Source organism: Xyrauchen texanus, chromosome 9 (genome assembly GCF_025860055.1).
Source record: "Xyrauchen texanus isolate HMW12.3.18 chromosome 9, RBS_HiC_50CHRs, whole genome shotgun sequence".
NCBI lineage: Eukaryota > Metazoa > Chordata > Actinopteri > Cypriniformes > Catostomidae > Xyrauchen > Xyrauchen texanus.
The window spans coordinates 8,288,030-8,311,373 of record NC_068284.1 but is presented as its reverse complement, the minus strand read 5'-3'; the positions used below and the strand labels follow the sequence as shown (position 1 = coordinate 8,311,373).

The 23,344-nt window shown below is 40.3% G+C and overlaps 2 protein-coding genes across 5 annotated transcripts; one reads left to right on the top strand and one right to left on the bottom strand.

Moving 5' to 3' along the window:
* Positions 1–1,122: 1,122 nt before the first annotated feature.
* Positions 1,123–19,948, top strand: LOC127649305 (translation initiation factor eIF-2B subunit epsilon-like). Of its 3 annotated transcripts, none has more exons than XM_052134355.1 (16): positions 1,123–1,268; positions 2,255–2,379; positions 2,464–2,649; positions 2,793–2,970; positions 4,931–5,011; positions 5,125–5,202; positions 5,279–5,591; positions 5,819–5,964; positions 15,834–15,978; positions 18,008–18,109; positions 18,196–18,303; positions 18,413–18,503; positions 18,587–18,710; positions 18,803–18,928; positions 19,138–19,234; positions 19,359–19,948. In XM_052134355.1, exons 1-16 carry the CDS (start codon positions 1,128–1,130, stop codon positions 19,391–19,393), a joined length of 2,076 nt encoding a protein of 691 aa, XP_051990315.1. In that variant the 5' UTR covers positions 1,123–1,127; the 3' UTR covers positions 19,394–19,948. The 3 variants fall into 3 exon arrangements, 2 of the variants coding, with proteins under 2 accessions (XP_051990315.1, XP_051990314.1); XM_052134354.1 differs by having other exon boundaries at positions 19,138–19,248; XR_007971279.1 differs by lacking the exon at positions 19,359–19,948 and having other exon boundaries at positions 18,666–18,710; positions 19,138–19,159.
* A 687-nt stretch (positions 19,949–20,635) lies between these two features.
* On the bottom strand, positions 20,636–22,928 carry LOC127649455 (mitochondrial ubiquitin ligase activator of nfkb 1-A-like). Of its 2 annotated transcripts, XM_052134549.1 has the most exons (5): positions 22,837–22,928; positions 21,988–22,106; positions 21,717–21,804; positions 21,508–21,628; positions 20,636–21,343 (listed from the first exon to the last, which is right to left on the bottom strand). In XM_052134549.1, the coding sequence occupies exons 2-5, from the start codon at positions 22,102–22,104 to the stop codon at positions 20,857–20,859; spliced, it is 813 nt and encodes a 270-aa protein (XP_051990509.1). In that variant the 5' UTR covers positions 22,105–22,106; positions 22,837–22,928; the 3' UTR covers positions 20,636–20,856. The 2 variants fall into 2 exon arrangements, with proteins under 2 accessions (XP_051990509.1, XP_051990508.1); XM_052134548.1 differs by having other exon boundaries at positions 21,988–22,896.
* Positions 22,929–23,344: the final 416 nt, after the last annotated feature.

Below are 23,344 nucleotides of genomic sequence, written 5' to 3'. Positions count from 1 at the left end.
AACGCTGCTGAATAAACACAGAGTGACGCTGACTCACTACACGTCACTAACTGGCTCATTTCCACACAAAAATGGTCTTTATCTGAGAGCACACAGAAACATTTACTGAACATTTCTTTCTTTAGCAGATTACACAGGTTATTATTCAGAAATTTGGAGAATAACGTATTACCAAAACATTAAACACTTGTGAGAGGCAAAGGACGACACAAATAATAATTTTAAGATTTGCACATTTCAATTTCATATCAAACTTCCACCAATTTGAATCGAGTAGTCGTTAATAAAATAATATAAAAATAAATATTCTACATTTTATTAATGAATTATTTGTAGCCAATATACCCCAATGGCAAACCTGAAGACACTTTTAAGTCTGTCCCTCACAGCCTCGTTTTCATTCCAGTGAAAATAAATTATGGCGCTACTGTGAATAAGGTCTATAAACATAAGATCAATAAATTATTTAATGAGAATTAAAATAGTTGGGGTTTAATTGAACTTACACCATCTACATCGACGTTAGTCAACAGAAAAACGTTCTGGCCCCGTCCGGCTTCTGTACTCGTATGATGCCGCAGCTGTTCAATGCGTAATACTCATTTCTGACCAGCAGGAGGCGCACGGCGGCTTAGAAGACCGCATCCTCCATTGAGTTGTATTCAAATCTCACGATATTTTTTGGTCTTATTGAGGAGCATTGTATACTATAAATATTATATTTTTAATCTGTTAATTCCAAGGATGTGTACCTGCTATACATAAATATACATTAGCCGTAGTGGTTACATATACATTTTTATATAAAATGTCTTTACCCACTAATCACAAACGACTGTGATTGGGCCATCCTGAACTTGCGCTGAGAAACGGAACACGTACCACGTGCTACTGCCATTTATTTTGTTCTCTAGCGGTGCTGGATAATAATTTACTCCCGAATAACGACATCGAATAACCTTAATGTCCATCATATTGAAAAGACACAATGAACAGTTAAATATATATATTTATATATTATTTCGAAACATTAAACCTATCATCCCATTTAGGGCTTTACATGTCATTATCATTGTCATTCTAGCATCTTCTTTATTTCTGTGCGCTTGTAGTCAAAGATGACAAACATGGCAGGCAAAGCAGGGAAACAGAACCGCTCTCGGAAGCCCGGAGCGGATCAGGATGAAGAGGAGCAGCCGCTGCAGGCGGTTCTCATCGCGGACAGCTTCAACCGCAGGTTCTTCCCCATCACTAAAGACCAACCGCGGGTGAGTCAAGTGCACATGTCAGTGTGTGCCTCTGGATCACCATCAAGAACTGCCCATCACTACAATACAGTAATAACAACAAGTACCTTTCAGTGGCAATACCATTTTTCTGGACATGTAACCAGGGTAGTGCCATGCTAATAATATTAATATTATTGGAAGTGCCTTGGAGTACCATGTAAACACCATGATCCATGAAGAATAAGGTTATCATTCAGTATAACTGTATATTTCAAAGTGTCATGGTATTACCATGTAGTACCATGGGGGGCATGATACGATGATACCATAGTTATGCCATTTTATTTGGACATGTTCCATGGGTTAGTGTTGGGGTATAGCCTACTTATTCTTTTAAGTTCCTATGAGAACCTTGTAAATATAATTCTAATCAGTACCATGGGATCAAAGTACTATGTACCATTAAAAGTAACATCCAAAACCATGGTACTGCCAAGTGTTTTGGATATATACCTTTGTAATACAATAGTATTTTCTGACATGGTACATGGTACTGACATGGTTCCCCTTATAATGGAAAACCTGTAAATATTGGGTATTTTAAAACTGTGTTTTCCAGGACTATAAAAGTCATAAAAATCTTCGAAGTCATGGAAAATCATTGGAATTTCAATAGTGATTGTTCATGTTTTGAGTTGCACTTTGCACATTCCCTAAATATTACTCTTAGTTTGAGATTTTGTAGATTAGAACTGGCTTGCAAGCCATAGTGAGGTTCAATTTGTGAGCGGAACTGCTCTTTGCAGTTATTTGGTTGAAATGGTTTACAAAATGTTGAAGGCGGAGTATTTCATTGGTCGAAAAAGGTGGGAACCCTTCATGGTAGAACCCAGGGATTCTTAAAATACAACAAAGTTTAGGAAAATGGCAATCATTCAGTACCAAGGTGAAGCAGTCACTGTACCATGGTACATTTTTGTAAGGACATTACTTGTTGCCTGTTTAATTCAGAATAAACCTTTCAGGCTCTTCTCCCACTGGCAAATGTCTCCATGATCGACTACACACTAGAGTTTCTGACCTCTACTGGAGTGCAAGAGACGTTTGTTTTCTGTTGCTGGATGTCCAACAAAATCAAGGAGTACTTACAGTAAGACATTGTACCTTTTGTTTAAGTTGATTTCAAAGAATGACTGGGGTTCTTTTGACTTATTATTATGTTCTTATTTTACAGAAAGTCAAAATGGTGTCGCCCCTCTTCCCCAAACACAGTGCACATCATCACGTCGGACCTGTACCGTTCCCTCGGGGATGTATTGAGGGACGTGGATGCCAAGGGTCTGGTCCGCTCAGACTTTCTGTTGGTATATGGAGATGTGGTGTCCAACATTGATGTTTCCCAGGCCTTACAGGAGCACAGGTGAGTGTTATCCATATTTAGTAAACATGATCAGGTTCTCTGTCCTGTCTATAAATTGAATTCAACATAATTTACTGTGCAAAATATTGTACATTGTCATTGATTTTAACTCTTCAAACAACATGTGGTATTTTGTCTCAAAGGCAACGCCGCAAAATGGAGAAAAATATCTCGGTGATGACTATGATCTTCAAAAAGTCCTCGCCCGGCCACAAGACTCGCTGTGATGAAGATGACGTCATTGTAGCCATGGACAACAAGAACAAACGTGTCCTTCATTATCAGAGAGCACAGGGGCTAAAGAGACTACAGTTCCCTATGGTATGAGATTTCAGAGATATTTTAGAGTCAATCAGACAATCTGTTAGGACGTTGCTACTGTATGTGGTTGCAAGGGTGTTCTGGGTGGTTAGTAGTACCATATGTGATTGCTTACTGGCCCAAGTCAAAAAAGCCCACCCACAAGTCTCTCTGATATGCTGGTGTCTAGATGTGATCTAGTTGAAAATTCTTTGAACAAATCTCCTCAACAAGCCACTTGATTTTAGGTGGTTCATGATGGTTGCACAAACACGTGGCATGAGCTACACGCCAAATACATTTTTTGTTTAACTGAGTTTAGGGGTTTACTCATTTGATTCTCGTTAGTGTAATAATGTTACAAAAATCATCCTTTCTATCAACAAACAATTGCTTTTTAATATAAATTATCATATTATAAATTCTAGGGCTGTCAATAGATTTCAGTTTTTATTCATTTTCAATTTATTCATAGAATAAATCACATTTTATCGCAAGTACCTTTATTTGCTGAGAAGGCCCCCAAATAAAGATAATTAAATATAAATAATACATAATAATCTGCACAATTTTGTATTATATTGTCAGTCTATGTACATTTGTGACAGATGGACACTTTTGAAGCATCTAATTGGTTTTCAATGTCATAAACGGCACATTTTTAGGACGCTGTGTGAAGTAAAAAGTAGTTGAAAATTTGAAGATCGTGTCTCAAGATCCCAGCATTTTGTTGTGCTTCGTCCAGCTGTCAAGAACGTGCTCTGTGTGACTTGGCATCAATGCTTGTGAGGTTTGTAGAGGCATGCTGACTGCCCCCAGCTGATGCGGCTCATAAACACAAGATGTGACATATGTGCGGATATACGCACAGGTCAGGAGACATGATTAAATGCATTAATTTTTATTTTTCTATTAATCACACTAAATATATAAGTTAAAATGATAGCCCTAATAGAAACTTCACAATTTCAATTATATATCATAATTAGTTTTTTTCACATTACGGAAATTGGAGGGAATTGTGCATAATTTTCATATAAATCATTAATAATAAATAAATATAATATGTTTAATTTTGTGTATGTATTTATTTGTGGGAGAAATATGTTTTATTAAGTTTTATTAAGTTCAAGAGGCTTTAATAGATTAAAGTAATGATAATCGGTCACACTTTATATTAGGTGTCCTTCACTACTTTGTACTAACATTAAATACATACAAGACTGTATTTACTGTGTAACTACAGGTTATTCTGGGTATTTGGGTTAGGATTAGGGGTTAGGAGTGGTGGTGGTGTAGTGGGCTAAAGGACTGAAATGGTAAGCAGAAGGTTGTCGGTTCGATCCCCACAGTCACCACCATTGTGTCCTTGAGCAAGACACTTAACTCCAGGTTGCTCCGGGGGGATTGTCCCTGTAATAAGGGCTTTGGATAAAAGCATCTGCCAAATACGTAAATGTAGAGTTATGTTTTGGGGTAAGGGTTGGGTTAGGATTAAGGGTAAAGTTAACAGTGTAACTACAAATGTAATTAAATGCAAGTACTTTAAATGTAATTACAATCCAATAACATGTATGTACATACAGAGTTTATCAAATGGTTAATTGCATAGTAGTTAAGGCCACCTAATATAAAGTGGGTCCAAATAATCATCCTTCCTGTCAATAGACAATTACTTTTTTTTTTACTTAAATTAGCATACATTAAAGGCTGTACAAGAAATACTACCATGATGTATGCCTAACAAATGTAGTTGTTATACATCATATATTTGTATTCATACATTATTTTTTTAATTAATTTGCAGGATGGTAATTATAATTTTAGGGGGAATGGTGTGAGCCCATTTGTCATTAAAATAATGTCATAATGCAATCATAATAATAATAATGGTCTTAAAATAGGTTGCATTTTCTTTATGCAAAATACAAGTATTTTTTTAAATTTTTTTATTGACTGCAGATTTTTCTCTTGTGCACAGAATATTTTCCATAGTGGAAGTGATGAATTTGAAATCAGGTATGATCTACTGGATTGTCATATCAGCATCTGTTCTCCACAGGTGAGTATGCTGTTTTTCGTTTGTACTGTACGTGTTTGAATAATATACATATCTAAATGTATCATGATCCTTTTTAAAACCCTAAGATAAACAGTGAAGATTTTGTCTCTTAGGTTGCTGAACTTTTCACTGACAACTTTGACTACCAGACAAGAAACGACTTTGTCCGTGGGATTTTAGTCAGTGAGGAGGTATGAAATGTACAATAAACTGCCACACTCTTTCATGCATTCTTGTCTTATTCTTATGGAATTTCCTTTTCGGTAGATCCTGGGAAACCAGATCCACATGCACGTCACTAAAGATGGATATGGGGCTCGGGTGTCTAACCTCCTCATGTACGACTCCATCTCTTCTGACATGATTCGCCGCTGGATCTATCCAATCACTCCTGAAGCTAACTTTGCAGACCATGAAGGCCAGAGCTGTACACACTCTCGACACAATGTGTACCGTAAGCTGGGGGTCAGTCTGGGTCTTGGCAGCCAGATGGAGGAGAACGTGCTCATTGGTCAAAACACAACGATTGGAGCAAACTGCACCATATCCAACACTGTGATCGGTGCAAACTGTGTCATCGGTATGGTCTTCATATGAAATTCATTCATTTTAGTTTATATAGTGTTTCTGTCCTCTGTGTCATGTATGACATGGGTCTGATGGTTTTGTTTTCAGTGTCATAAAGTCAATGCAGAAAGTCAATTCCGTCTTATGACTTGATTCCTATGTTAGTAATTTTTTAAATGCCATGTGATTATGTGAAAATCTGTTTGATTGGCCCTGTCTCTCTGTTCTCCTCTCTCGTAGGGGACAATGTGGTTCTGGACAGAGCATATATATGGAACAGAGTCCATATTGCCAACAATGTGAAGGTCCAGCAGTCCGTAATCTGTGACGGTGTGGAAGTGAAACAGGGAGTCACCCTCAATGAGCAGTGTGTGCTCGCTTACAATGTAAGAAATTTCAGCATTGCATGTAAGAAAAACAAGAAACATTTTTAAGGTTAAACACAAGGGTTATTTTGCCATGTACCAACCTTGTTGCTGGAGTTTAAATAAGTGTTTAATATATGTTTAGGCGGCTGTGTTGGTAGAGCGGGTCAGCCACTAATCGCATTTCCCGGCCCACATGATTCCACATGCTGAAGTGTCCTTGGGCAAGGCACTGAACCCCAAGTTGCTCCCAATGGAAGGCTAGCACCTTACATGGCAGCTCTGCCGCCATTGGTGTATGAATGTGTGTGTGAATGGGTGAATGAGACACAGTGTAAAGCGCTTTGAATACCGTTAAGGTTAAAAAGGTGCTATATAAGTGCAGACCATTTACCATTTACCATTTATCCAGGTATGGTTAAGCTGAAACATTACGTTGCCCTTGTTTATTTAAATTAACATTTTAATGTATAAATTCTATGGAGTTGTTCCAGCGCCGTTGTTCCAACGTGCTTCAAGGCCACCACCATCATCCCCATGCCAAAGAAGTCTTCAGTGTCCTGCGTCAACGACTACCGTCCCGTCGCACTTACACCCATCATCATGAAGTGCTTCGAGAGGCTCGTCATGAGGCAGATTAAGACCCAGCTGCCCCCTCACTAGACCCACTGCAGTTTGCGTGATCGTTCAAACCGCTCAACGGACGATGCCATCACCACAACCCTCCATCTGGCCCTCACCCACCTAGACAATAAGGACTCATACGTTCGAATGCTGTTCATAGATTTCAGCTCAGCATTCAACACAATCATTCCCCAGCACCTGATTGGAAAGCTGAACCTGCTGGGCCTGGACACCTCCCTCTGCAACTGGATCCTGGACTTCCTGACTGGGAGACCTCAGTCAGTCCGGATCGGGAACAGCATCTCCACCACCACCACACTGAGCACTGGGGCCCCCAGGGCTGTGTGCTCAGTCCACTGCTGTTCACTCTGCTGACTCACGACTGTGCAGCAATGCACAGCTCGAATCACATCATCAAGTTCGCCGATGACACGACCGTGGTGGGTCTCATCAGCAAGAACAACGAGTCAGCATACAGAGAGGAGGTGCAGCGGCTGACGAACTGGTGTAGAGCCAACAACCTGTCCCTGAATGTCGACAAAACAAAAGAGATGGTTGTTGACTTTAGGAGAGCACAAGGTGAACACACTCCGCTGAACATCGACGGCTCCTCTGTGGAGATCGTCAAGAGCACCAAATTCCTTGGTGTTCACCTGGCGGAGAACCTCACCTGGTCCCTCAACACCAGCTCTATCACCAAGAAAGCCCAGCAGCGTCTCTACTTTCTTCGAAGGCTGAGGAAAGCACATCTCCCAACCCCCATCCTCACTACATTCTATAGAGGGACTATTGAGAGCATCCTGAGCAGCTGCATCACTGCCTGGTTTGGGACTTGCACCGTTTCGGACCACAAAGCCCTGCAGAGGATAGTGAGGACAGCTGAGAAGATCATTGGTGTCTCTCTTCCCTCCATCAAAGACATTTACAAAAAACACTGTATCCATAAAGCAACCAGCATTGTGGACTGACCCCACACACCCCTCACACAAACTCTTTACCCTCCTCCCGTCTGGCAAGAGGTACCGAAGCATTCGGCCCTCACGCCAGACTGTGTAACAGCTTCTTCCCCAAGCCATCAGACTGATGTAACAGCTTCTTCCCCAAGCCATCAGACTCCTCAATACTCCTATCTCATAGTATGTTATGTTTACATTTTTAGAAACTGTCATCTTTTTGCACTACTGAGTACTGGTCGGCGCTGCACTGTCTATTGTCCTGTTCATTGTCAGTAATTTGTTGTACTGTCCTGTCTTTTTTGCACATGTTTGCACGTGCACTTTATATAGGTATATATAGGTAGTTTATATAGGTATTTTATTTCGTTGTGTAGTCAGTCTCATGTGGTCCTATGTTGGTCCTTTGTTGTTTTTATGTAGCACCATGGTCCTGGAGGAACGTTGTCTCGTTTTGCTGTGTACTGTACTAACTGTATATGGTTGAAACGACAATAAAAACCACTTGACTTGACTTGACTTGACTTGACTTGACTTGAGTTGGAGGCTCTATGAATCTTTTTTTTTATTAAGTATTGTTGTCATAGGAATGTCATAAAATCAGTATAGTGATTATTGATCAGCACATTCATTTATCAATATATTTTTGAGGCATCAATATATTTATTTAATTTAGAAGACTAATTTACTTGTTTTCCAATTCACCCAGCTGGCCTCTGTTTAACAGTCTTGCGTAATAGCGTTGGGAGACCACAAGAGATTATCTAACATTCACTGTCCATGTACCCAGAGAAATGAACCTGAAACACCAACACTCCCTACTACACTTGACAGTGGCAAAATGATCAAGGAAGTCGTGTTTTCCGAGTACAGTACTAAGACAGAGGCCCTGGGCCAAATGTGTGTTTTTTTTTATCATATTATAAAACAGAAAAGCTTTAAAAAACAGAAAAGAAATGGCTTAACATTTATCAATTATAGGAAAGAATACACTTTTAAAAGTTTAGTTTTGCCTGCTCGTTGTATAAGTGCATGCACGATAAGCATTTTTTAAGCATTTTACAATGTCCCTTTAATCAAGTCAGTGAATTGCATCATATTTGGATGGCAGCCCATGCGCGACGTGTATATAAACTGCTGTATTTGAAGTCCTTCCTTCTAATTTTTATTACAAATTGTGTCATGTATACTTTGACAGATTGATGATGACTGTAGCTCGACTAAGCAAAAACCTGCTGTAGCTTAATTACAACTATGCATGCAAATGTTCTGACAGTCGCCTAATGAGCACATAGAATAGTGACAATTACCCATAATGCTCTGCTGCAATAACAACTAATGCCTTTCTGCGTACACTTGACATAATACATGCTGGGAAACTGCTATATATAAATATAAATTCAAACACATACACCCCTCTGTCACTCTGCTGTGATATTGTAATAGATATAAGATCTAATAGATATTGATATTGGCCATTAAAAAAAACCCATATCTATCGACCACGTATTAGGATTATCACTAAGAACATTAAATTATAGTGATATATTCATATTTAATTGATAATTACATTTCTATTTATAGAGAATTGTCCACGGTGCCATGAGTCTCTTAAAATCTGAGCTGGTTGCCTTGTCTTTGAATAAGATGTCATTACAGGTGAAACTCGAAAAATTAGAATATCGTGCAAAAGTTCATTAAGTTCAGTAATTCAACTTAAAAGGTGAAACTAATATATTATATAGACTCATTACAAGCAAAGAAAGATATTTCAAGCCTTTATTTGATATCATTTTGATGATTATGGCTTACAGCTTATGAAAACCCCAAATTCAGAATCTCAGAAAATTAGAATATTGTGAAAAGGTTCAGTATTGTAGGCTCAAAGTGTCACACTCTAATCAGCTAAACACCTGCAAAGGGTTCCTGAGCCTTTAAATGGTCTCTCAGTCTGGTTCAGTTGAATTCACAATCATGGGGAAGACTGCTGACCTGACAGTTGTGCAGAAAACCATCATTGACACCCTCCACAAGGAGGGAAAGCCTCAAAAGGTAATTGCAAAAGAAGCTGGATGTTCTCAAAGTGCTGTATCAAAGCACATTAATAGAAAGTTAAGTGGAAGGGAAAAGTGTGGAAGAAAAAGGTGCACAAGCAGCAGGGATGACCGTAGCCTGGAGAGGATTGTCAGGAAAAGGCCATTCAGATGTGTGGGGAGCTTCACAAGGAGTGGACTGAGGCTGGAGTTACTGCATCAAGAGCCACCACACACAGACGGGTCCTGGACATGGGCTTCAAATGTCAAACGTCTTACCTGGGCTAAAGAAAAAAAGAACTGGTCTGTTGCTCAGTGGTCCAAAGTCCTCTTTTCTGATGAGAGCAAATTTTGCATCTCATTTGGAAACCAAGGTCCCAGAGTCTGGAGGAAGAATGGAGAGGCACACAATCCAAGATGCTTGAAGTCCAGTGTGAAGTTTCCACAGTCTGTGTTGGTTTGGGGAGCCATGTCATCGGCTGGTGTTGGTCCACTGTGCTTTATTAAGTCCAGAGTCAACGCAGCCGTCTACCGGGACATTTTAGAGCACTTCATGCTTCCTTCAGCAGACAAGCTTTATGGAGATGCTGACTTCATTTTCCAGCAGGACTTGGCACCTGCCCACACTGCCAAAAGTACCAAAACCTGGTTCAATGACCATGGTATTACTGTGCTTGATTGGCCAGGAAACTCGCCTGACCTGAACCCCATAGAGAATCTATGGGGCATTGCCAAGAGAAAGATGAGAGACATGAGACCAAACAATGCAGAAGAGCTGAAGGCCGCTATTGAAGCATCTTGGTCTTCCATAACACCTCAGCAGTGCCACAGGCTGATAGCATCCATGCCACGCCGCATTGAGGCAGTAATTAATGCAAAAGGGGCCCAAACCAAGTACTGAGTACATATGCATGATTACACTTTTCAGAGGGCCGACATTTCTGTATTTAAAATCCTTTTTTTTTTATTGATTTCTTGTAATATTCTAATTTTCTGAGATTCTGAATTTGGGGTTGTGGCATCATGAGAGGGCGTGTTCTAGAGGGCAGATACATGGCCCTCAGATGGCTGGAGCAAGATGGCCGTCTGTTAAGGACTACAAAACCCAGGCTGCCTTGAGAGTACAGCTGCAGCTAATGAGACCAGCACGAGGCTCTAATAGTGGGTGTGAGAAACTGTTGGAGTGTGTGGTTGGAGAAAGGATGCATACCTCTGTGAAACAAAGACGAATAAGTTACTTTTGAGCTGAAGAGATTTAAGTTGTAAACCTTTTGTTAAATTATTAAATACACCGACATACTGAAGAGACTGTTGAAGTGGTGTTTACTGGGAACTTGCACACACTAAAGATTCTGACCCTCTCATGCTGTCACATTTGGTGGAGAATGCGGGCAAGTGGATGACTGCTGATGTTCCAGAGTGACGTGGAGGACCTCACAAGCCTGTTTGCTAAGCTAAGTACACAATCAATTGATTCTAAGATGGAAGAGTTACTGAAAACAATGATAGAGAGTAATAAAGTGCAGCAGCAAATCCAAGCTGGTTTGCTGGAGGAACAGAGGCGGGCTAATAACCTTAAAGTTAAAGAATTGGAAATGAAACAAGCCCAAGATGTTAGCAGGATACGGGCTAGTGACTTTATTCCTAAAATGGGAGAGAATGATGATGTTGAAGCTTACTTGCATGCCTTTGAGACAACCGCTCTCAGAGAAAAATGGCCAAGAGCTCAATGGGCCAAATTATTGGCACATTTTTTGTCTGGAGAATCACAGAAAGCCTTCCTAGATCTAGACCCAACCTTGGCCAATAGTTATGACTCCTTAAATTCATAGAAATATTAAGTCACAGTGGGCTTACAGAATTCGGAAGGGCCCAGAGGTTCCATGTATGGTGCTTCAAGAAAGAACAGCCACCCCGTACACAGATGCACGAATTAATGCGTCTGGCGAAGAAATGGTTAGAGCCTGATAGGCACTCAGCAACAGAAGTGGTTGATTCCTTGGTGATGGATAGATTTGTAAGAGCCCTACCCGCTGAAGCAAAACGATTTGTCTGTCTGAATAACCCAAATTCACCCCAAAAATTGATAGAAGAAGTTGAAAGATACCAAGCCAGTGCAGAAATGCTGAACTCACGGTTCCCAACCAGTGTGCAGCCCCAACAAAAGTTTTTCCCTAGAGCCCCTACTCCCAGATGGGCTAGTCCACAGGGGAAAGGGTCCAGCCAGCAAGATTCGCCAGTCGAAAGTACATTGTATAAACTGAGAACCTGTTACAAGTGTGGGGAAGTGGGACACATTTCATGGCAATGCAACCAAACAGATGAGCCTATGCCGACGGCTGAGTCTTCAAGTGGCTTGAAAAATAACCTTTTGCTGCTTTATTGGGTAACTCTGTGTTCCAACCTATGACATGCCCTGTATCACTAAATAGTCAAGATGTAGAGGCATTGCTGGACTCTGGAAGCATGATTACCCTGGTGCACCAATCCTTGGTCAACCCAAAGCAAATCTCACTAGAAAACCCAGTTCCAGTGTCGTGTGTGCATGGTGACACCTGTACATACCCCACATCTGCAGTAACACTAGTCACGACTAGAGGGAAGTATGAAGTTCGAGCTGGGGTGGTGGGATCCCTGCCAGTACAGGTGTTAATTGGACGAGATTTTCCTTTGTTTCACATGTTGTGGCAAGACATACAAACAAAGAGAGCAAGAGAACCCCAGCGGCACAGGGGTAAAATCAGACAAAATATAATAAATCAGGCAAGTCAAAATGTCCAAACTCTAACACACCATTGCCTTCCAGTGCAGACACGGACGTATAGAGGAGACAACCTGGAAGAGACGGAGTCGGCCTCAGAACAAGCAGATGAGCCACCACCACAGCCCATCACTCAAAACAGGGTACAGTTACAGACGGAACCCGAGGAGCTGGGGTCAACCCAAGGGAGTGATAGCGGTCCAGAAGTGCCAGGGCACCAGAGTTTAACAGGCCAGTATGGAACAGCCCAACTGAATGACCCTACACTCGTTAATGCTTTGAAAAATGTGAAAGTGGTTGATGGAATAGTTCCCAGTAATCTTCCACTAGTGTACCCATATTTTGCAATTAAGAATGGGTTGCTCTACCAAATAAAAAAAGAGGGGGAGGAGACTGTAGAGCAGTTGCTGGTACCTCAAATTCATAGGGCCACAGTACTGCAACTAGCCCACACTCATCTGCTTGGGGCACATTTAGGTGTGGAAAAAACCAAAGAAAGAGTGTTAAAACGGTTCTTTTGGCCTGGTGTGCATAAGGAAGTAGAGAACTACTGCCGTAGTTGTCCGGAGTGTCAGCAGTCAGCTCCAAAACCTAATTTTCGAAGTCCCTTGATTCCTTTACCCATCATCGAAACCCCCTTTGAGAGGATTGGGATGGACATTGTGGGGCCTCTTCCGAGGAGCAGCAGGGGTCACCAATATATTTTGGTGATGATAGACTATGCAACCCGCTACCCTGAAGCGGTGCCGTTAAGGAAAGCTACAGCAAAACAAATTGCCAAAGAATTGTTTCTGATTAGTACTAGAGTGGGTATCCCAAAAGAAATTCTTACAGACCAGGGGACCCCATTCATGTCTCGTGTAATGAAAGAGCTCTGCACCCTCCTAAAGATAAAGCAAATAAGAACATCAGTGTACCATCCACAGACAGACGGCCTTGTGGAGCGTTTTAATAAGACCCTTAAGCAAATGCTTCAGTAAAACCATTGACACGGATGGCAGAAACTGGGATCAACTCTTACCCTATCTGTTGTTCTCAATTAGAGAAGTACCACAAGCCTCTACAGGGTTCGCCCCTTTTGAACTTTTGTACCCATACAAGCCAAGGGGTCTGCTGGATATAGCAAAGGAAGCGTGGGAAGAACAGCCTTGCCCCCATAGGTCATTCATTGATCATGTGGGGGAAATGAGAAACAGAATGGCAGCCATTTACCCTATGGTAAGAGAACATTATGGAGAAAGCGCAACAGGAACAACAAGCTATATATAACCGCCCAGCTCAACCTAGAGAGTTTCACCCAGGAGACCGAGTGTTAGTGCTGGTGCCCACAGTAGAGTGCAAATTCCTAGCCACATGGCAGGGACCCTTTGAGGTCATAGAGAGGGTAGGGGAGGTCAATTACAGGGTTAAGCAAACAGGCAAGAGAAAGCCTGATCAAATATACCACGTCAACCTCTTGAAACGTTGGCACCCTAGAGACGCGATGGTGTGTTCTCTTCCCCCAAGGAAATCCAGTGATCCACCACGAGAAGAAGTCCGTGTGAATACAGATCTGAACCCACAGCAAAGACAGGAAGTAATGGAGTTAGTGGATCGTAACAAAGATGTTTTTTCCCCAGTCCCAGGCCATACTCAAGTGGTCCAGCATGAGATCCATACTGTCCCAGGGAAAATTGTACAGCAGCGGCCTTACAGAATCCCAGAGGCCAGACGAGAAGCCGTTAAGGACGAGGTGAGGGAAATGCTTAAGTTAGGGGTTATAGAGGAGTCGCAGACTGCATGGTCGAGCCCTATAGTGATGGTCCCCAAGCCCGATGGCACAGTAAGGTTCTACAATGACTTTAGGAAGTTAAATGAGATCTCAAAGTTTGATGCATACCCTATGCCCCACATTGATGAATTGATTGACAGGCTAGGTAAAGCACGCTTCATTTCAACACTAGATCTGACAAAAGGCTACTGGCAAGTTCCCTTATCTTCAGATTCCAAAGAGAAGACTGCATTTGCAACACCAGAAGGGCTATACCATTATACTCATCTACCCTTTGGCCTTCATGGGGCCCCAGCCACCTTCCAAAGGCTCATGAACCGTGTTCTTCAACCCCACCAGCAGTATGCTGCTGCTTATTTAGATGATGTGGTAATCCACAGCACAGACTGGGAAAGCCATCTTGGAATGGTGCAGAAGGTGCTGGATTCCCTCAGAGAGGCGGGCTTGACTGCAAACCCCAAAAATGTAAAATTGCCTACGGTGAAACTGAGTATCTGGGCTATACAATAGGCAGGGGTGTAGTACAACCTCAGGAAGCCAAAGTTGGGGCCATTCAGAACTGGCCTAGGCCACAAACCAAAAGACAGGTAAAGTCCTTCCTTGGCCTAGCCAACTATTATAGGAGATTTGTGCCTAACTTTTCAAGTCTGGTTGCACCCATTACAGAGCTAACCACTAACAGACACTCCAGACTGGTAAGGTGGAGCAAAGAAGCAGAGGAGGCCTTTTCCCGGTTAAAGAGGATGTTGTGTTCCAGGCCGATTTTGAAATCCCCAGACTTCACAAAAGAATTCCTGGTGCAGACTGATGCCTCTGAGGGGGGTCTAGGAGCAGTCCTTTCTCAAACACATAAAGGCGAGGAACATCCTGTGCTCTATATCAGTAGGAAACTGGCAAAACACGAGAAAAACTATGCCACAATTGAGAAAGAGTGCCTGGCTATTAAATGGGCACTAGAGGCACTCAAGTACTACCTATTGGGGAGGAAATTTGTATTAATGACAGACCATGCACCTCTGCAATGGATGGCCCAGAACAAGGAGAGCAACAGCAGAATAACTAGATGGTTTTTAAGTCTGCAAGCCTTCAATTTCTCTGTTGTCCACAGGCCTGGTCGATGCCATGGAAACGCTGATGCCCTCTCTCGCAAGGATGTCCTCTTCACAGGGGCCTGCCAACCAAGAGCCTCAGAGCAGAGGAGGGGGGTATGTGGCATCATGAGAGGGCGTGTTCTAGAGGGCAGATACATGGCCCTCAGATGGCTGGAGCAAGATGGCCGTCTGTTAAGGACTACAAAACCCAGGCTGCCTTGAGAGTACAGCTGCAGCTAATGAGACCAGCACGAGGCTCTAATAGTGGGTGTGAGAAACTGTTGGAGTGTGTGGTTGGAGAAAGGACGCATACCTCTGTGAAGCAAAGACGAATAAGTTACTTTTGAGCTGAAGAGATTTAAGTTGTAAACCTTTTGTTAAATTATTAAATACACCGACATACTGAAGAGACTGTTGAAGTGGTGTTTACTGGGAACTTGCACACACTAAAGATTCTGACCCTCTCATGCTGTCACAGGGTTTTCATAAGCTGTAAGCCATAATCATCAAAATTATATCAAATAAAGGCTTGAAATATCTTACTTTGCTTGTAATGAGTCTATATAATACATTAGTTTCACCTTTTAAGTTGAATTACTGAAATTAATGAACTTTTGCACGATATTCTAATTTTTCGAGTTTCACCTGTATATGCAGGTCGTGGTTGGTCCAGATATCACACTTCCTGGAGGCACAGTTCTGTCCATGCACCATCCAGATGAAGAAGATGAGGAGGATGATGATGAGTTCTTGATTGATGACAATGATGTTGCCCACAATGAAGACAAAATTAGACAGAAAGGTGAATGTCCCTATTATTTCTTTAACCCTTTAAGCTCGGATGGCCCAGAGAGGAAAAAAAGACTTTGTAAATATTAATCACTACAGAGTTGACCAACACAAAATAGGTTTAGTTTGAAAACTTAGAAACTGTACGTTACAATTCATGTAGGCATTATGACCAAATTTGCAGACAAATCAGAAGTTTTCCATTTTGATAATTTATATATAAAAAATGCATTGTTCATATTATTGCTATTAGTAAAAACATCAAACTCATCAAATAGCCACCTTTGTCATATGTTGTTGGAAAGCCCTCAAAGAATAGAATACTACCAGCCTATTTGCTAAATATAGCGGGTAATAGCTAAGTATATGTATTTGACAATTATGTTGGTGTTCCTTATATGCCGCGATTCCACTTATAACTTCATGATATATAAACGGAACATAAAATATGAAAACCATTACTTAGAGGGGGTGATTATCTTTCAAACGAGTCCACACACAACATAATCGGATTCATAGATCATTAGACAATCCACACAAAGCACAATGTTACATATGGCAACCAGGAGATAGCGCCAAGTTCATGACACAGACTCAATGATGACTCAAATGGGGGGCCTGGGTAGGTCAGTGAGAAAAGACGCTGACAACCACCCCTGGGGTTCACAAGTTTGAATCCCAGGGCCTGCTGAGTGACTCCAGCCACTTCTCCTAAGCAACCAAATTGGCCCGGTTGCTAGGGAGTGTAGAGTCACATGGGGTAACCTCCTTGTGGTTCGCTCTCCGTGGGGCGTGTGGTGAGTTGTGTGTGGATCCCGCGGTGGATGGCGTAAAGCCTCCACACGCACTATGTCTCCGCAGTAACGCGCTCAACAAGCCATGTGATAAGATGCGCTGGTTGATGGTCTCAGATGTGGAGGCAACTGAGATTCATCCTCTGCCACCCGGATTGAGTCACTATGCAACCACGTGGGCTTGGAGTGCATTGGTAATTGGGCATTCCAAATTGGGGAGAAAAAGGGGAAAATAAATTATAAAAATGATGACTTAAATGACACAGAATGAAACTCATTCTGTGAAATCTCAATACTAAAATCATGTCTCCAAGCCATGCATACCTTTAGTCATTGTTGTGTTTGCCTGTGTATTTAATTTTTTTCTGTACAATTATTACGTTTTATTTGTTTAGAGAGGCTTTAGGACACATGGAGATGTTTTTCGACACTATAATAAATTATATTTGTAATGCTCTAACTTTTGATTGCTTTGTCGTATCAACACAAAAGTTTACTCAGGAACAGTTGACATGATTGGGAACAAAACAAAATAAGTTTTTTCAGAGCTACGTTATTTACACCCAGAGATATATAATGTCAAATAATACAAATAAAAAAATACATTTTTGGCAAAATGTTTGGGTGAATTTACAGCAGATTTTTAGACTGAGAGTCTCAAAATGTATTATAATCTATATCATTAAAAAATTTGAAAAGTTTACTTTACAATGATACCAAACAATTGACCCATTTGTTTGTTTGTTTATTTAAAAAAAAAAAAAAAGTATAACCCTTTAATTTTGTGTATGCCACTGAAACAGGAAATCTTTAAAAACAACTTCAGGGCTTAAATAATAACTGCACACTATCACGTGACACTGTAAAAATCTACATAAAATCACCAATATTGTTAGACCAACAATATTCCCCCAAATGTTGTCCCAAGCCGAACAGAATAAATATGCGTTTAGTGATATAGGCTTATTTTTTGCTCTTTATTGACTTTATTTCTGCTGTTATTGTTGTTTTTTGCCACTCTTAGTTAATTGGTGTGTGGTGATGTTAAGAGCTCATCTTTAAACTCAAAGGTGATTTTTCCTGAACATCTTGAACGGATTGCACTCCTATTCCTCACATTCCTCGCTTTCATTCATTTCCTGACTAAGATCCATGTCAAAAAAATTTTACCTTACTATTACTTGATTTGACACGTGATTCACATGTTTAAAGTGTCATTAACTCTGAGTTTTGTGCATTTGTGGTCAGTATTTAATCCAGCAGAGGTGGGCACAGAGGGCAAAGGATGCAGATGGAAAACCAACAGCCTTGATGTAACTGAAGAAGACAAATTTGCGAAATGTATTTGGGGTGAGACGTCTGTCATATTCCATGAACACCTCAAAAGTTCATTAAGAATCAATGTAAAATGCTTCATACCATTTGTATTTGACCAGGCCTAGTGTTGAATCCAGATCCAGAGAGTGACAGTGAGAGTGAGGTCAGCGAAGGGTCACATGACACTGGAAGCCGTACGGCATCACCTGAACTTGATGATGTTAAAGGTGACTACTGTAAAACTGACATAATTGCATTCCTAAATGCATCGTAAATATTTCCCAGAGCTCTGTTTGACTTCTTATGTCTGTTTTCTCTAATGTGTCTTTTTCTCAGTGTTTCAAAATGAGGTTCATGGAACATTACAGAGAGGTTTGGATGAGCACATCAGCTGTGACAATCTGGTTCTTGAGATTAACTCTCTCAAGTAGGTCAAATATGTATAATGCACTTACCTTAGTTATCATTTAGATGCTAATAAATGTCATTAAGATTTATTTTCTCTGTCAGGTATGCATACAACATTACTCTGAAGGAGATCATGCAGATCTTGACCACAGTTGTGCTTGAGTTTCCTTTTCACCAACAGGGAGCTCAGATCACCACAGCCCAGTTTTCATCACATATGCTGCCTGTGAGTGACTGTCAGTCCCTTCAGCCGTTCATTTAATGATAATACAGTAGCTGAAGAGACCGATAACAGTTGCTGTCATGTCCCCTGTGCAGTTGTTGAAGAAGTGGGCACCGGTCTTTAAGAACTATGTGAAGAGAGCTCAAGACCACATGGACTGTCTGGCCTCTCTGGAGGAGGTCTTTCTGGAGCGCGACACTCATTGGGCAGCATTAGTCAAAGTGAGCTTAAACAAACCAACTGGCTATGTTCAAATAGCATACCAGTAGTTAATATTTTTTTTCTAGTTATGTTATGATCTGAAATGTATGTATATTTGAATGGAAAATGAATGGGAAAATCATGGGAATGTTATGGAAATTCCTTGATCAAAGGTGAGGGAACTGTCACAGGCTGATTGTGCAACATTGTCTGTATTTGCACATTTTAGGTGCTGATAAACATGTACCAGCTGGAGATTCTGGATGAGGATGCCATCATGCGCTGGTTCTCTCAGGGTGACACTACAGACAAGAGCCACCAACTCCGTAAGCATCAAGGGGTGAGGACCACACTATGAGAAAGAATCAATTATTTGTGAAAAACTATGGTTTTCATGCTATAAAATGAAGTCAAATCCAGCTTTGGAATTTACCGTCTGTCTTTCCACAGCTCCTGAAGTTCATTCAGTGGTTGAAGGAGGCTGAAGAGTCTTCAGAAGGAGATGAATGAAAATGAACCTTCATCAGGATCTGATATTGACTCATAAACCCATCCGATGGTCATTCTGACACTTTACAAACCTAATAAAACACGCTTTGAAGCATGCCATGTTCTACCAAAGCTGCCTTGACTTATAGAAAGTTAATTTTCTCTTGGTTTCATAAATTGACCAGCTGGATGGCTAAGTGAAACTAGCATTGATACATAGATTTCTGATTCTTATGATTTGATGTAAATGTTGTAATGCTTATTTAAAGACATGTATTGTAAAACAATGTTTAAAGACATCAATAATGAATAAACTTATATACAAAAAGTGTGTAAACACTGCGATTGACCATTTTTGGGGGTTCAGGATTGTACAGTATCACTAGTGCATCATTTGAATGAAAGTTCCCATAAATAATGAACAATTTAATATTGTAAGAGAAGCGAATTTTAAGACCTCTTGAATCAGTGAATCACTTAGCTTCTTTCTTAAAGGAATAATTCACCCAAAAATTAAAATTCATCATTTACTCACCCTTGTGCCATCCCGGATGTGTATGAAGTTAAGATTTTTAGAAGAATATTTTAATTTCATGCTCACTTTATGTGCTTTTTGGAGCATCAGAATTTTGGCACCAATTCCCTTGCATTGTATGGAGCTACAGAGAGGAGATATTCTTTTAAAAATCGTCATTTGTTTTCTGCAGAAGAAAATAAGTCATTCACATCTGGGGTGATGTGATGGTGAGTAAATGAGAGGATTTTAATTTTTGGATGAACTATCCCTTTAAGTTTGAACCATTGGTTGCCGAGATGTTTTTCTGGAGAGGTGTTGTCCTTTACGAAATGTAGGATGGCAGGGCAAAACACCAAGTGGCATACGGTTGGTCGGGGTTTGTTTTTGGGGTAAGGACCATGTTGGGTTTTACTTTCTCCAACCAATCAGGCAACGCTTTAATACTGAATATCACAGGTATGGCTTTCTTCTTGAATAAAAATGACTCTTCCCCTGCCTTCAGAAATTTCAGAAATTGCTCCATTCTGGAATGGAAACCCCACTTGTATCCAAACAATTTTCAATTAATAAAATCTCACTCTACACTGTTTGGAAATATGTGTGGATTACATTAATTAATGTGTGAATAATTTTGCATTTATAAAAATAAACACTGATATGAAAAGATTGTTGGTCACTTCTTGAAGTGCGCGAAAATGGAAAAATGTGTCTTAAACTGGAAGACTGTAGCAAACAGTTGTTTATTATTGTCATGATTTTGCATATTTCATATTTATCCTCAACAATCATAAACATCACCATTAGAATTATCATTATTCAAATGCAAATCATATTTAAGTAAGTTACACCGGATTCAAACACTCCCATGTGAAGAGCCACAACAAATGTTAAAACCACACAAACCAGTTAATCTATTATTTTAAGTGAAGTATATGACCCAGACTAGTTCTTCTTGTCCTTATTAATGGCACTATGGATGAAGCCAGCCAGGAGCGTAAACCCTGTGATTCCAAACACTGCAGTCAGCCCTTTCCACATGATGGCACTGCTCTCGTGTCGCTGGATGAAGCTCTTATAATCACTGGGAATCAGAATGTAGCTGCGGCCGTCTTTAGGTGGCTGTAACCTCATCACCTTGTCCTGCTCCAGCACAAGTTCTCCGAAACCTGTGAGGGACGCCCCAACCCGCAGCAGCTCCTCACATTCCTCTTGAGCTACTGGCCTCTCACCGCTCAACTCCTGCACCACAATGTCCACCAGCCCCTCTTTAGCATGCCGAAGTCGCCTGTGCACCTGCTCGAGGTAATCGCCACTCGCCTCCAGAGGAGAGTCCACGCGGATGGAAATGTCACTGATGTATGAGCCGGGCTGGATCAGACTGAAGGGAACCATGTTGGTGGTTTGGTTCTGGTTCATTTTTTTGGAGACCCTGGGTGGAAGATGTTTGCCATGTTTAAAATGAAACACTCTTAACAATTGGTAAAATCCGTAAAATCATTGATTTTATAAAACATCGGAAACAGCAATACGATATTCAGCCTCTCTGAATTTATTGCCTTAAACACACTACATTATTATCAATGAAGAATTTACCATGACTTTAGATAGGAGTTCCAATATTTCCAGTGCTCTTGCACAGAAATTTTCTGTATAACACCACGACACCGTGGCACATACTGACTGGAAATGGGCTCACCAATGGCCTGAACCAAACCTACAATGAAGGGAAAATAAAGAGGCATAAATTCAGAAGTTTCCAAGCATGTGCAGTTATTTTCTTTAGTTATTGACAGTTTCAGTACCATCTACAGCAACATAATGAAGTCTTTTGTTGGGTGATGCATTGAGAATCCTCAACAGGTGATGGTCAGGCTGAAAGTTTGGGATCTCCTGGGAATGTAAGTGTTGAGAATAGGTTATATCAAATTACCAGTACAAGAGCATAGTGCTAGAAAGCTATAATTTCAAAGAAAGCATCTGGCCTTGTGGTCAGATGGCGAAACATGTGGGAAACAAGTGGGACCTATTATTTCCTATTCTAATTTTTTCAATGGGTAATATGAAAAGCATTACCTTCAACTTCTCTATTTCTCGTCTTTTATCCGAGTATAGTTTATAAAACAGTCCAGAGAAGGCGAAGCAGGATCCCGCACATATGACGGTCAATGGGTTAAGGAGAGGATCACTCATTTCTCCATTGGAGTAAAGAAAGAAACACATACATGTAAAGCTTGTCCAAGACTTTTGTTCAATATTAACATGGTAAATATGGTAAAAGTGGTCTCTTTGGCAGGCATATGTTAAATAATTGTAATGAGCTGATTAAATGTCAATGATCTGAATGAGCTGATTAAACTTCGGCCTGTATAAGGACATTTGTATAATATAGACAACTGCTAAATTTAAAGGTCAAGATGGCCCATGTTCAAAGCTATATGCAATACAAAAGATTATTTAATAATAATAATAATAATAATAATAATAATAATACATCTATCTATCTATCTATCTATCTATCTATCTATCTATCTATCCATGTTAAATTGTTTTTCATAAATAGGTCAAAAGAGGAAGTGAATCCATCTTCTATTCAGTTTTGTTGAATAGTAAAATAGTTTCATTTTACCATCATTCATCAGAACAGATTTCGCCCAGTGTAACAAACGAATTGTTTGCAACAACAGAATTTAAATCAAATGTATGTGACGTCACGATGAAACTATATAATAGCGATGTAACACAGCAGGTGAGGCATAATACAGGATGAACCTCAGCGAAAGTAAAGCTTCGGTTCCGACGAATCAGGAAACCGCGACTGCATTTTGAACAGAAACATGATTATGGTAGTATGTTTAATATCATATTTCATATCTCCAACTGAGCCCAGTCGAGCTGAACTCGTTTCAACATTAAGAGTCTCACCTGGTTTCAGAATCGTCTGACTTTGTTTGCTATACAACTGCCAGATCCGCCATCATTCGAGTTACAGTGTAGTGTAGTGTAATGTGTGTCCCTGTTCGCATGAGGTCGCTGTTTATTAAAAAAAGAAAAGACACTCCCACTCGGAAACTAGTGAATTCTACAAATGGAAACAAAAGTATACAAACAGTATTTTATTACAATTTCATCTTCTCTTAACAAAAAAGCACTCAGAACATGTACAATTTACAAGGCCTACATACTTTTTACTTAAATTAAAAGAAAATTACACATTAATTAATGTAATGCCCTCTTTCCTTCTTTCCTTCTTTCTTTCTTTCTTTTTTTTTCTCTTTATTTTAGTTCCTTTTAATTTTATTTCTGTTTTGAGTTTTGGTGTTGGTAAAATATTTTCTTTATATTGCTTTTATTCTTAATACTTATTGTTGTGTATTCATTTATAAATACACGAAGATATTTACCAAGTTCATCATTTTTTTGTCAGTTGCAA